Below are 15,284 nucleotides of genomic sequence, written 5' to 3'. Positions count from 1 at the left end.
AAACCTCTCACCTGCACACAAACAACACCCAGACACACACTCTGGTCCCCAATTCTATTTGCCTCCGAAGCAGCTGCTGCCTAAAATGATATTCAGGAAGGGTGGGAGAGGAACTGGGGAGGAGTTGGAACGGAGGGACGATAGGGATGCTATCATAATGAGGCAGGGAGAGCAAAAGAAAGCAAAACTGAGATTAGAGAGGAAAATTAGCAAATGGAAAAGAAGATGATAAAGAATAAAAGATAAGAAAAGAGGTAAATAACAAAAAGTAAACAAAAGTTGAGCTTTTGAGAGAACTGGGTGAAAATTAGGAAGTGTAGGGAAAGTAAAAAGGAAAAAAATCACTTAAAAAGCATTAAACACCGAGGGCTGGTTGCCAATAGTGCTAAAATGCTGAAAAACTAACACTTCTGTTTCAGGGCCAAATTGCATATTAAAATAAAAATACTAAATAATAAAGCTTGAATGAAATGAATGAGACAGAACAGTTCTGTGCACCTGCAATTGTCATCCCTAATAGGTAATGAAAATGGGGAAAATTTTGCTCCGAATTACATCTGTAAGTTGTTTAAAAAACATCCAGTGTTTACACATTTCTTTCCATTAAACTGCTGGACAGTCTTCATTTATTTTGGGAAACTATTTCCTTTTTTAAAAAATAATGTTATCCCCTGTAGTTTGCCCTCCCTTCATAATATCAAATTAGCCTTTGTAGAAATAATTGTGGACTTTTCAGTGTTAATGGGAGCTTATTTTATAGTTCAACAATAATGACTTGTGTTGCATCAAACATTCCTATCATAGACATTAAAAATGTATGATGTATGTAATATTTACTGATATTGATTTACCAGATAAAATCCATAAAAAACATTTCACCATCACACCTATGGGAGTTGAGCCTCCTAAAATACTCTTCACTTTCTATGTGTTTGTGTAAGCAATACAAATTTATTTGTGATGTGTCTTCAATTTGTAAAATGTAAGAAGAAATGCAAGTGGCTTTATGTTTTGCATTAAGATGCTGCTGTTGTAAGACGGCGCCTTGTCTTCACAGCTTGTTGCTTCTTGATTAGAACTACATAAAGATCATAAAACAAAACATCTGAACAGTGGGAGCTGGGAAAAGGCGGGTGAAAAGCAGCAGGACACCTATGTCAGCATGAAGCTTCAGTTGGAGCAGCATGATGGAGAAGTACCTGGAAGCAACATACTGTATAATAGCTTGACATTAGGCATGTGTAAAATCATAACTGGTTCACTTGTGCATATTAAAAAAAACAAGAGAGGCCTAGCACACAATTATGTTTCTCTCAAAATCTGTTGAGCACAGCACCTAACATATGTCCTGACATATGTTAGGTGCTGTTCTCAAATGTGCCTACATTATTTTGTGGCTTGTAAAGGCAAACAAAAGACTGGTCCAATCAGCACATACCAGGCTGAGCTTCCTGAATGATCATGCACTGATCAGCACTTTTTCAGCTTTTTCATCTTTAAAGTTGCCATTCACAGGTCCCTGTTTCTTTTATTGTGATGGCATTTTTAGTGATAAGGTCATTGCTTTAGCTTTCTGTAGTACTGTCCTTAAACCCTTAAATATGAATCAAGACAGCTAGGAGGAAGGAGAAGGAAAAGGAGGTAAAAAGGAAGAAAATCAAGTCAGGAGGAAAATAGATTAGAAGAGCAAGCAAGGAAGAGAAAGGATTATTTGAAAGGAGGTGTAAATGAAATATGAATGATGAGAAAGGAGCTTAGAGGCCCATGAATAACCAGGAGTAAAAGAAAGGATAATAGAGGGGGAGAAGAGGTGGAGGAAACAAAGCGGACAACAATAAAGACTATAGGAAGTAAGAATGGAGGAGGAGGGAAAAGACAGGGCAGTAAGGGAAAATGGTTGGGGCATACAGGGAGGAGAAAAACCAGAGGACAAAACAACTATAAGAGGAAGAGAAAAAGAATGAGTGGGAACAAGGAGGGACAACACAATAAAGATGGAGTTTAAGAGGACAGTAAGTTAGAAAATACTTTGAAGAAAGGACTTTGGAAATGCTTTTTTTGCCCCAGTTAAACGACAACCACCGGATCCAGTACAATGGATGATTCTCAGACTGCAGTGGAGAAATGTGTAAACTTTTGGACCTTGGAGCTTTCTGCTCCTGTTGCTGCTGTTACAGAGTAATGTAGAAACAAAGGTAATCCTGTAGCTCAAATGCAGAGTGATGCAGTACAGAGGAGACCTAGCTGTATCTGTCCCTCCTGCCAGTTACAGGTTCAATTCATTACATCCAAATCGATGAGAAAATAATTGTGAAATGCTATCGTATTGACAGCGAAAATGCAATTTGCTTTTTAATTTGATTGAATTGAGATAAACCGCACTGCTCATAAACCAGAAAGAGACAACATGTTTTTTTCTTCTCTGGGTCTGTGCTGTTGCTGCCTGGTATCACAGTCATGAAACATTTGTTTCACTTGGGGGTGAATGCCAGTTGTCAGCTTCAGCAACACAATAAAAGTATAATTGAGGCATTTGTGCTTGACAAGCTAGATCATGTCAATGTGCCGGTTAGTATCTGAGTCAAACTGTTCATCAAAACTGCTGTAAAACCACACATGCTAGTGCATTTATCAAAACATAATTATTCCATATTTTCCCTCTGAGCACCACTCATAACAATGAATTTATCAGTTTTTCTTCCACTCCATACATTAGTGGTGTAACAACAGGCAACCTGCTGTCTGCCCCTCCCACCCCGAAACCAAAACATACTACTCCAGAGAGACATACTGGAAGACACTCTATGCTAAGCTTGCTCGTTGCAAGATGGTTTGTAACGCCATTACCAGACTAGAAATAGAAGATTCTCCAATAACCAGCAGGTCTGGCATTTGGAGGCATTTTGGAACTTTTGCAACTAACCCAGTAACACGGTAACATACATGACCCCTGAACTGAAGCACGAGCCGATGTGCAGCTCTTATTAGCAGCTAACGCTGTAGCACATACACCCAAGACCAGGGAGTGACGGCCGCTCTGCAGCTATAGCTGCTTGTTTTGCAGCTACCAGCAGCTAACGTTAGCGAAAAGCACAAAGCACAAACCCACAGTGAGCTGTAACTGCTGGGGGCTGGATAGCTGGCTTGCCAGAGAGACGGAAAGGTCTGCTAGCGATGGCTATTTAGCTTTTGTTTATATGATTGTGGCATTTAACGGAGATGTTTATTAGGGTGTTAATTGAACTTAAAGAATGAGGAGAGCTCATGGGATGTAGCTCGCCTGCCATACTCAGTACTACACAGTTCCCACACTGTTCCCATTCTTTTTAACAAGTATTTTCAAAAGTAAAGGAAGGAAAACAAAAGCCCAATTTATGTAAGAATTCATACATTTAAAAGAAAAAACAGAATTTTCTTTGGTACTTCATAAAAAGAATTGTTTCTTTAGTTAGTTTGTATTTATTTATTACTACCATGCCACATTTTATTTATTATAAGGAGCTATTTTTGTTTAATATGCCTCTAAAAAGAGGGTCATTCAGGTATAGTACCAGTTCCATACTTGTTCAAGGTCAAAAAGAGATCATACTTTATTTTGTTAGTTTTAATGAAGAAATTGATTTTTATGAATCACTATCATGAAGATAATTTATTGTGGTATTTCTACTTTTAAGCAATACCAGAAACATACCAAACCGTTATACCACTGTACCGTATCGAACTGAACTATGAGTTTTGTTATCACCCCTACTATACATCTCTGGTGGATTACACTGATCGGCAAGACTTAAGTATAAAAACATGTGGGTATGTTTGTGTATAAAGCATGCTATAGAGAATATTTAGCTGAATATACCATTCTCAGAACAGTAATTCTGCACAATATAATATCAGAGCAGTAACAATGTTTTTTTTTTCTATGCATTATTCTATGAGTTGCTCTCTGTACTTATTCTTAGTGTCCATTTAGCACACCTGATGCATTTTGTACATTTTACTGAAAGTATTAAAGGCTAATGCCCTTATGTTGACCCATCTTATCCCTATGAATCATAATGCATATTTCCCACGTTTGTTCCTACTTTACCGCAACAAACCTTCTGCTGTGGGGACTATTGAGTCATTGAACTCTCAGAATCTCAGGCCAGCATCATCAGCTGCTTTTACAATTCTTGTTAAAGTTTCTCTCCTGGCCTCTATTCATGCCTTAAAATGGCTCTGATCTGACTCCATACTTTTGCCTTATTTAGTATGCACAGATCTATAGATATACAAATCATTTTGCCTCTCAGATGCTCGCCTGGTCAAGTGTATCTGCTCACCTTGACTATATTATCTAACAGCGTATGATGTGTTGCTAATGTTAGATAACTTTTGTCTCTGAACACCAGCTCTAACAAGTGTAAGTGAAACTTAGCTTTCAAAATACTGATACATAGCCGCACTAGGCTTAACTTCTGATACCTCTCTTTTAGAAAGTTGCCAGGATGGTTTCTTAGATTTGTGATGTAACAAACCCTGGCTGTCTAAATCTGTTTTTTTTGAGACTGTCATTGATATACTACAGTTCCAAGGCAAAGATGCTCAGGCATTTCTTAGATGGTGATATGTCCTGTATATCAAAAAGGTTAGAATTTTGTTTTTCAGTGAAGGGGTCTGTTTTTTTACACAGTTAATAAGTTCAAATATAAGATAATTTTATATGGCTGTAAACATTTATGCATGTGCATGCTCCTTACCTCTCCAGATGACAGGACGTTGTTCATATACTCGAGGAAGGACTCGTCTTTGATTTCGTTGTCAGTAAAGATAAAGCTAATGCCTTTGCCATGTTGACCAGCTGTTCTGTACAAACCCTTCAGGTCATCCATCAGGTTGGCTGTGTTGTATGAGCTGACAAAACAATTAAATAAATATGCACTTAGAGACAAAATATAAGCAAGAGTGTAAAGGTAGAAGATTAATGGGTGGAATTAGTCACATAGAAACATGGGTGAGAAACCCAATGCATAAAAATCAACTGAGTAACAGAGATAGGATGATAGTATTTCATAGTTTACATGATAGCAATTAAAAAGTTGGTGATTATTTTAATTAAAAAGGTGCAATGCTGTAATGCGTCTGTGTGTCTGTGTGTGTGTGTGTGTGTGTGTGTGTGTGTGTGTGTGTAAAAAGAGGAGAAAAAGCAGAGAAAAATCAAAAAGGTGACTGTCTCTCCAAAGAGGACTGTAAGCTCCAAAGGCTCATTCATATTGATACAAAACACTAAAATCTGTCAGGAAAAGAGCAGACGGGAAATATGACAGTGACAACTGCACATGGGGACTGAGGGGGAAAAAAACACTTGACAGGTTGGGAGAGCGAGACAGAGGCCATAGTGAGACACAGAACAATGAAAAAGAAAAAGTGTAGGACTGTGCAAGCTGAGTAAATTGACAGAGTTAAATCAAAGGAGAGTTTATATATATATATATATATATATATATATATATATATATATATGTCTCAAAGAGAAGACTCAACTCACGAGGGGGTGGCGCTGCAAAGATATCATAAAATATATATATATTTTTTCCAGAATGTATCCTATGCTGGAAATTAATTCATTCTGAGTACAGCTCCTGAAAGATAAATGATAAGTCTTTCTAAAACATCAGAGCTGAGACAGAGTAGACATACTCTAAAAAATATTTGCAAAGAGGCCAGGAGCAGAGGTCTTCTTGTTTCTCTATTTGATTTTAGTGTAGTCTGAAAACATCCCCTCCAGAATTTATTAAGCTTTGCAGGGGTTAAAATGATTGAGCGACTAAGTCATGGGCTGTAAACAACTACATGTCACAGATATTTGTGTGTGTGTGTGTGTGTGTGTGTGTGTGTGTGTGTGTGTGGGTGTGGGTGTGTGTTTGTGTGTGTATACACGCCTTTAGTATGTGAGCATTACCGTGTGAGAGTGATCTGGAAGATCTTGTATCCAGCTATGAATGAGGCCAGTCTAGTCAGGCTCTGTTTGCCTGAACCCCCAACACCCACCAACAATGCATTTCCTCCTGGTGTCCGGATTATTCTTGACACCTACAAATAAAACCAAACAAAAACATAAAACAAAGATTAATAAGGAATGTTTTATATGTGACAAGTTGCAAGTGTAAAAAGGAGGAGCAAACTAGAAATACTGCCTCACAGGTTTTAATGGCTCCACGTCCAGTCAGATTGCAGTTACAGTTTACATCCATGTCTGTCCAGACTCATATGTAGCCATGACAGTAAACAATGCTTCAAATACGGATGTTGCTGTAGATTAGTTTCACCAGTATCTGACCAGGTGTCCTCTTTTGATCCTGAGATATGTCGCTGAATAATGGCCTGACAAGTGTTTTGGCAGAACAATCTGATGTCACAGTTAAATTGACCTTTGAGATATAAAATGTCACCACTTCAATTTACAGTTGTGCAAAATTTTGTCATAATTACATATGATTTCTTGAGTTATGGCCAAAACCTGTGTTTGTGTGGTCACAAACAGGATATTTTTGTGCTTGAGGACTGTCTTGTTACATCTGAGGGCTTTCAAATGCAGAAGACTTTACTATTAATTATGAAACAATTGTTGTGTAGTCAGAGACACAATTTCAGGAGTTTTAAGGCTCTTACTCTGAGTTTGTTGAGTTTGGCTGCATGTGCAACATGTCGTTTCTGTGCATGCACATTTTAATATTCCTATTTTAAAAGATACATACTTGCCCTTTCAAAATACTTCTCGGTCAATCTGGAATGGAAAACACATCTTTCCTTGCTAATACTACATTTTATTAACTTAAATCACTCTTATCACCCTAATTTGGCAAAATGATCAAAAACGTCATAAAGTACCTTGACCAGATGTATCATAGCATCCTGAAAGAAGACCATGTCCATGCCAGTACCCCTGATGCTTTCATTGTAATGGCTCAGGAACATGTTCAGACGCTCCTTTAAACTCTCAAATGACTCAATAGGCTCATACACTTTGGGCAAATCAAAGTCAGAATCTTCCGGCTCTTCCCCTTTGAAGAAAAAACATTTTACAATAAAATTATCACAATACAAAGGCATATTTCTGTATATTCTGTATTTCTATTTTTTTTCCCAAGAGAGAACAACAGCAATGCTGAAATATTCCAGTGCTGCATCTTTTTTTATTGATCGGTACCTGTAGCCTCCGGTGCATCTCTTAAAAAATCGACAAAGTATCTGTCAAGTCCATAGTCCACTATGTTCTTGTGTTCTTCAGCAAGCTCCTCCTCTACCAGCTTTGCCAAAGCCTGGTCAAACCACTCTACATCCTCAGGCATGGTAAATCTGTCGGCTATCACACGACTGCACTCATGCTTCCACAATGCCAGTAGTACCTGTAACACATTGAAATCGTGTTATTAAAGCTTGTAAGGTCAAAAGCCTTATTTGGGGAAAGTTTCTCTTCAGTCTGTCAGCTAATACAAGCCAGCAGGACAGGTCAGAGTTGCAAATGAATTAGCTAATTCAGCTCTGCTGCATACAAAGGTGCAGAGAGCACAGCCAATATGACAAGTAGCATAAAACATTTAATCTTTAATGGAAACATTGACTGAGTTTGATGACTTGGTAAAAAAGATTCACATAAGCAAAGAAAAGCACTGAGACACAATGGATCATTTGTTTGCACTGAGATCCATTAAGTCAGACACTAATTAGATGTATTGATTGTATGAATTCTGCACATAAGAGCAGCCTGGTCATGTTATAAAAGCCTGGGAAAGTTTTGCACATACTGGATTCTCTTGTATTCTGTTCCAGTGTTTTAGTTTATTCTGTTCTTGCCTTGTGTAGTCTAAGTTCTCTTAGTTGAGTTGTAAGCCTCAGCAGGGATGTTTGCTAGACTCAGGGCAACCCAAGGTAGAAAATATATTTTATTGTACCCTATCATTCAGTGAGGCCACAACCCAACAGGGAGTTGGACACCTCAGCAAGAACTGAGCTTGCAACACTAGAATTTCTATTGTCTCTTCAGACGACCACTTCTGTAGTTCTCCAAAAATTAAAATAAATCAGTGTTAATATATAACAGTTATACATTAGCTCTACCACATAAGGATTTCATTGTTCTCTCTCAGAGTCTCTACACTACTCTTGTCTGTTATTCAGTACTCTGCAACACACTACACTGCTCTATACTGTATTACTTTTATCTATGATATGTTTCCACATACACAAGAAACCAGACTTTTGGAGGAAACGATGTAACATCTCTGCTGTAACCTAGTGACTGTAAAACCTGCAATTACATGCAATGGCCTATATTTTAGCCAAGGCTGGATTATTAGAACACACATGCTGTGAGAGACTTATTTGGGCTTGTTTATAGTAATGTTAACGGGGTTTGGACCGTGGGTGGGGGCCCTTCTGTGAGGAGTTTGCATGTTCTCCCCGTGTCTGCGTGGGTTCTCTCCGGGGTCTCCGGCTTCCTCCCACAGTCCAAAGACATTCAGCTCAGGTTGACTGGTGACTCTAAATTGCCCTTATGTGTGACTGTGAGCGTGAAAGGTTGTCTGTCTATATGTGTCAGCCCTGCGATAGTCTGGCGACCTGTCCAGGGTGTACCCCGCCTTCCGCCCGATGACTGCTGGGATTGGCTCCAACCCCCCCGCGACCCTTACGAGGACAAGCGGTTAAAGAAAATGACTGACGGACTGACTACAATAATGTTATTGTCAGTTGAGCTTTAAATCAGATGCTTTAATCATTTTAGATACATTTGCAATACTTTCCCTGTATAATCTAGCTATGAACTTGGGCCGGGTATGGTTAAAAAATACAATACCAATACCCTTACAGCAATACAGATACCAATAGTATCCATCATGTGGATGCAAGCATTCAGTTGCGTCAAATGATACCAGACACCACATCTGTGCAGTATAGCCATACTTTCCAACAGTTTGATGGCATCAAGGCACACTGAACTACCAACTCTGTCAAACACACCACGCTCCACTTCACCACACCAAAGACTGCATCTGATGTCACTGTTGTGGTAGCGAACCAATCACGTCATAATTAAATTGAACAGTGCTTGCTGTGATTAGTTGCGAGCACTACCAGACTAATGATCATTGTTTTCTAGATCGGGGTACATAAAGGATCAAATGCAGGTATTGTGTATTGGAGAGGTTTTGATATTACTTGATCCTGGGAGGTGCCCTTCATATTAGCCATCTTTTGTCATTATGAATTGACATTTTAGAAATTACATTTATCAAAAAAACTTTTAATTAGGTGTACATTTCTGTTTTCTCACCTCGACAGAGTTGACCACCTCAGCACTGGTATTCAGCATGCCTTGCCAGATCCTGGATAGATCCCTAAGGTTGAAGATGTAGTGGAACTTGGCAGGAGTTGGAAGCATCTTGACTTTAGTCAACTGCCAGATACGACGGGTCAGAGACACCAAACGAGGTACGGTGCTTCGAACCTCATTGGAAAAACCACGGCGTACACAGAAGTGGCCCTCACCAATCACACCTACAGAATTGGGTCAATGATAGTGCAGTTTAGGGTGGGAAAGTGAAAGCATTTCATTATGTAAAATGTAAGACATGAAAACTACTGTAGGGGTCATGAGATTTTGTAAATTTTGAGTCACTTCAGTATTAGTAATATTTTAATAACATGGCACTGTAGTGTCATCACTATAAGTTTTGTTAACACATTCCTCAACATAAATCAAATGTTTTCATTCAAATCAATCATAAATCAATAATTATTCCAATAAACTATTTTTACCCACCAAATATCTTGTCAATGGAAGCATTGGAGGGCAGAGTACAGTTAAAGATGGAGAACTGCCTTTTCAGTCTCTGTGGGATGTCATTACGGCCTCCTCCTGGATGGATCATAGCTGCCAGAAACTGAACGTCCACAATGTTGGTGAACTCTCCAGGTTTCTCCAGATTGAAGAATCCATTTTGCTCCATCAGCTGCCTAACAATCTCGTTAGTCACCTATGACGAAGGGCCAGAAAATGAGTTTAAACCAAGAGGATTTTTTTTTATTTGTTCATTTAAGCATTCAGTTATCTGGAGTTATCATGAGATCATTTCACTAAAATGGGAAAGATGAAATTGCCTGAGATAATATACATTAAAAATGACTTCAATTGAAATTATCTTGCATTTGATTCCAAAACAAAGTACATAACCACAAATATACCATTAACTGAGGTAGACAGTAAAAGGTCTTTTTAGTATTTCAATTAATTCATGTTAAAATGATTCCTAACCTGGTCTCCCCATTCGTTGATTACAGGCATGTTGATATCATCTATAAAAACTGACATTTTCTTCCCAGCAGGCGGCCCATACGTAGTCCCCATCCGCTTATCCACATAGCTCTCCACTGTCCTCTAAAAAGAGAAATAGGGGGTGCAAAGACAACAATAAGAGAACACAAATGCTGAAGAAAAACACAGCAAAAAGTGAAGGAGAGATCTGACTTCCACTCAGAGAAAATCCATAGTAACGGCTTGACTGATGAGCAGCTTAGCCAAGTACAGGGGAGACAGTCAGTACGTTTACATGCAAAGTATAAATTCCAAATTAGTTTAAGTGTAGCCTAAGCTATATTTAGAATATTTTCACCGCTTTACCTGGCCTTAAATCAGCACTTACCCAACAGGGATTTAAAGCCCCTAAGCCTGTGACTTCATTGAGAAACACAGTCATTTTACTCTGCTGAACGGCAGAGTTGCTGGCTTACCGCTACCTTGATTCAGCTATTTTAGAAGGTAAGAGGAGAAAACATTCCAATATAGTTTACACTTAAAATGATATTGATTTTTTTAAGGTGTCTGTATGTTTTGCTGCGACCCCGTCCACAGCAGTACATCACTTGGCTTCCATGTTGTGGGACTGACCCGTTTTGGAGCACCCCTTTCCCCCTCGTAAGTGCCAATTAGTTCCTATCCATAAACACTGACGAGGCCGGCATGGCAACTAGGAGCACAGAACGCCTAGCCCAGTTAAAATCTGAGGTGTTAACATGACAGAACAGATTGACTGCCAATCAATTTATTTGGGTGTGTTAGTCCGATTTCGAAAAAAAAAATCGATTTAGTCCGATTTCAGTGAGACTTACATGTTTACATGTATTTTAAAAGACCAGTTTTAGTTGGACAAACACAATAACTAACATTACTTAATCGTACTGAGTGGTCCTTTCTCCAGCCTACACATTATTAGTCAGTCCAGACATCCATCAATATTACTTCACAAGCTCATGATAATCCATGACAAGTTAACACAGATGAAGAGGGTCAATTTTCAAATGAAACTGCAAAGAATGAGGAAAGTTAATTTAGAGGGAAGTAAACATGCAGTTCAGCTTTACCTGGAACATGAGTGGTGTGGTAGCAGAAGAGAAGTTAAGACTCTTTCCCATGTGGGCCTCGGGATCATACTTTGACATGTAGCCTTTGATGATAACAGTCTTAGCAGTTCCCTGCTCTCCAATCAGCAAAACAGCCTAAAAATGTACATATATTTTATTTATGTATTTATTTGTCAGGGTTACATTTCAGCATGTAAGACAAATCGATATGCACGGATCCAAGTTCAGTGCAATGTAATGTCAAAATGACTGAACTGCAACATGAAATTGCCGTTAATTATTCTGGTAGGCTTGAGATTTGAACTGTTTACCAAACTTTATTTGTTGTGACCTGATGTCCTCAGCTAAGCAGCTTCAACTGTGCATATATGCAATAAAAGGCCAAAATACAAAACTCAAGAAATCACATAAGACAGAGAGAAACTGTTTGTGATATTCTTTGGACTCAGACGCACCAAGCAAGACCGTTGGTCAATGTTAAGCCATAAACCAAAAGACTCAGAGAAAGCAAGAGAATGAGAGAGAGAGAGAGAGAGAGAGAGAGAGAGAGAGAGAGAGAGAGAGAGTAATCAATATTGTCTGTGCAGGTGTGCTTCCTTTGTCTGAAGAGAAGAGAAACATGTCAGAGAAAAGTTTGCATCAATGCTCAGAAAAACATGCTATTGGTACGTATATGATCTTATATGTTTTTTAACAGTAAATAATGCCTGACCGCCATGTTAATTATGTAGCACGAGCAGTGTTTGGCAAGCGTCCACAGCAATCCATTCATTTTTTTTTTTTTTTAACTTTTTATTTGTCTTTTTTCAAAGAAGAAAACAACGTAAGTAAGACACATACTCCATCGCTCTACAATGAGAACCAGCTGGGATTCTGGTTGGTAAAGACAAAAAAAGATACAACAGCCTCGGCAACACGTTCAACTTCACTGTCTCAATTCTTGAACTAAAATCTAATATTAGTGTTGACCATTTCCTCAAATCTCTCTGAATCTTAGCAATCCATTCATTTATTCATTCATTCATGCATATCATTTAATTTCTGTAATTTGTATGTTTATGCGTTACATAAAATGTGATTGTCCACAGGCGTTTAATGCAGTCATCTGTGGTCGAGTTGTTTATTTATATGATTTTGTTTGTTTGTGGACAGACTGGCTTGATTGCAGAAATTATATTTCAGATTTTAGGTGTAAATTAAATTATTTTTAAATTATTTAAGGACTAGGCCATGATTTAAATTTATTTATATTTGAATCAAGTATTTGTTTAAGTGACTGATTGATGCGGTTTATGATTATAACTCATTAATACTGATTGGTTTTGCTTGGAATAAAAGTTAGATTAAGGACAATTTGACATTTATTGACAATATTTCTGAAAAGAGCATAAATCTTATTCACAGGGGCAAAAATATTATTTAAGACTAATCATAAATATTTAAAATTTGCAATAAATTCATTTAATAAATATCTGGCACAGCTTGATGCTGATTAAATGAAATACAGTTTTCAACGTGACAGAAATGTTTTGATTTAGTCATGACTTAAATTATGTGAATTTATTGAAGACAAAGATTTCTTTATCGACATACCTAACGTGGTTTATGTTATTCAAGCCGTGAATTTATTGGCTGAATTAACTGACATGATGTACATTTCTTTTTCTTTGAAGTTTTCAACCTAACGCTCATACATCAAAGATCAACTTTTCAATATGTTAAAGAAATTAGCGAAGTTGTCTAGTGTCCTCTGTGGTTATCTATGCCAGTTCAGACAGGCATTTCGGCTGAAACCCGACAGACACTCTGCAGCTGGAAACCTGATGCTGTGACAGTGAAGACGGAGGAATCAAAGGATGCTTTGGAAGCATAGCTTGATAAGAAGCAGAAAGCTGACCATGGAGAAAATAATTACTGACTGTACAAGAAGATTGGATGAGGTCAGGAAAATAGTGCAAACCAACCCATGGCCCAGATATGGAGAAAATGAACTGACGGCTGCACTCTAGGAAGCAGAGAGAACTTGTGATGATGCTGCTGCAACAACACCTATCTCAGCTGTGAATCTGGACAGCTGTGAGATGTAGCTGATTTTAACAGGGAAGCTGGTCCAAGAAGCAACTAAAGCCTAGCAGCTACGGTGCTATGGATATCTGAATCAGAAAAGGCAGACCTTGAAGGTAGAGTAAAGAGCCTGAAAGCACAACAACAAGCTCAAAGCAAGGAGGGCAAGGTTCAGTGTAGCACAAAGAATTGTAGAAAAGGAGTGAGGCAGAGTTGTGGCAGTCGCAGTAAATGTTGGGGCAACACAAACTGCACAACCCATTCCTACTGTTCCTAAACCCACTAGTCTGCCTAAATTCCATGGTTGCAAAAGAGACTTCCATTGCTAAAAGAGAGACTGGTAGAGTCTACATAAGCAGGGGGAAACATCTATTTTAAGACCTCCGCTTCCATAGAACACTGCTGAAGACATGCTTAGAGTACTTGAAAACATCTATGGAAATAAAGCTACAATTGCCTTAGAATAATTGAAGAACTTGAAAAGATTCCTGTCTTAAAAGCAGATCAGTCAAGAAAAGCGACTTATCTAATCCAGACTGGGAAGAAAGCCAAAGCTGACCTTACAGAGCTTGGTAACACAGGTGCTATCAAGAACTCTTCTGTGCACCCTTCCTGCTACTCAGCGTCAGTAAAACCAAGGAGCTAATTGTTGATTTTAGAAAGGAGGCAAAGACACACACCCCTGTCTACATCGGTGGAGCAGGTGAACAGCTATAGGTTCTTTGGAACGACTATCACTGAGAGCCTCAAGATGGGCTCTCAGTGATAGTCACAGAGCCCAAAGGATACTGAAAGACAGCAGCCAGCCCAGCTACAGTCTATTCACCCTGCTACCATCTGGAAAAAGATACAGAAGTACCTGCTGCCAAACCACCAGACTATGGAGCAGTGTCTTTCCCCAGGCTGTGAGACTCCTCAACTCCTCCTTCGACACCAAAAGATGTAGCAGGATTTAGGGTCAACTTTAATTTCATTTCAATTCTTGAAAAAATGACAAATAAATCTACCTTGTACCTTGTAACCAAGTCTATGGAGAGCAAGCTACCAGGCGCTGTTAAGGACTGGCTAGTTTTAAGGGTTAACCCAGCAACAGTGTCACACCTGACAACCATTTCAATACCCTCCTGAAGTTCCTGGAAACACAAGAAATCATGGAAAAATGGAGTAGTTGAGAATGACAGAAAAACTAGAAAAGACAGAAAAGAAATTTGTGTGAAAATATATATCCACCGGATTCAAAAAGAAAAGATGGAGGTTGTGTTGTCTGTGGAGATGAGGGGGAATAAGAGATCATTTTCATTTTCAAACAACTAAAGTCAGCAAAAAAGTTGAATGCTGTCAACAAGCTGGGGGCAAGACAAAGGTGCTTGGCGGGGTAACTACTTTTGCAGAAACTCTGTCTTCTCTGTCCAAAGGGGTAAGCCAAGAAGGGTGAAGCTGACTGAGGAAGAAGAGTCAGCAGAGTAAGACATCAGCCCACCGATAAATATCAGCTTACAGAGGAACAAGAGCAACTCATAGCTAAACTCTCCCCAGAAATGGCAGAAAAATGCAGATGTGAAAGCAATTGCAACCTGTCTTGAAAAGGATCCCTTCAGCCTGACGGGAACAAATGGTCTGGAAGAGCTGTTTGTTCTTTTGATGCTACTAGAAGTCAGTTTGGACTTCTTCAAGCCAGGAAAGTTATTGCACTCTATTGGAAGAGTATGGATGCTCCTTCTTTAGGAATGTGGATAAAGGGACTTTCTAGCTATATGGAATTGGAAAGGCTAACGTACATTGCAAAGTGCAAGAAGAAAGACTTTATCAAGCTCTGGGAA

General features: G+C 38.8%; 1 protein-coding gene across 1 annotated transcript in view; it reads right to left on the bottom strand.

The window, feature by feature from the left end:
* dnah5 (dynein, axonemal, heavy chain 5) overlaps positions 1–15,284 on the bottom strand; it is a 118,197-nt gene that overhangs the window by 51,195 nt on the left and 51,718 nt on the right. Inside the window, exons 52-59 of the mRNA XM_088084040.1 lie at positions 11,401–11,535; positions 10,295–10,417; positions 9,803–10,016; positions 9,314–9,537; positions 7,190–7,388; positions 6,871–7,043; positions 5,942–6,072; positions 4,740–4,893 (exon numbers count right to left, since the gene is read on the bottom strand). Coding sequence (XP_087940166.1) covers positions 4,740–4,893; positions 5,942–6,072; positions 6,871–7,043; positions 7,190–7,388; positions 9,314–9,537; positions 9,803–10,016; positions 10,295–10,417; positions 11,401–11,535 — 1,353 coding nt within the window. The remainder of the gene's footprint in view (positions 1–4,739; positions 4,894–5,941; positions 6,073–6,870; positions 7,044–7,189; positions 7,389–9,313; positions 9,538–9,802; positions 10,017–10,294; positions 10,418–11,400; positions 11,536–15,284) is intronic.

The sequence above is a fragment of the Plectropomus leopardus genome, chromosome 11, assembly GCF_026936395.1.
Source record: "Plectropomus leopardus strain MGB_pleo_1.0 chromosome 11, ASM2693639v1, whole genome shotgun sequence".
Classification (NCBI taxonomy): Eukaryota; Metazoa; Chordata; class Actinopteri; order Perciformes; family Serranidae; genus Plectropomus; species Plectropomus leopardus.
The sequence above is the reverse complement of the archived record's forward strand: the minus strand, read 5'-3'. Positions and strand labels throughout refer to the sequence as shown.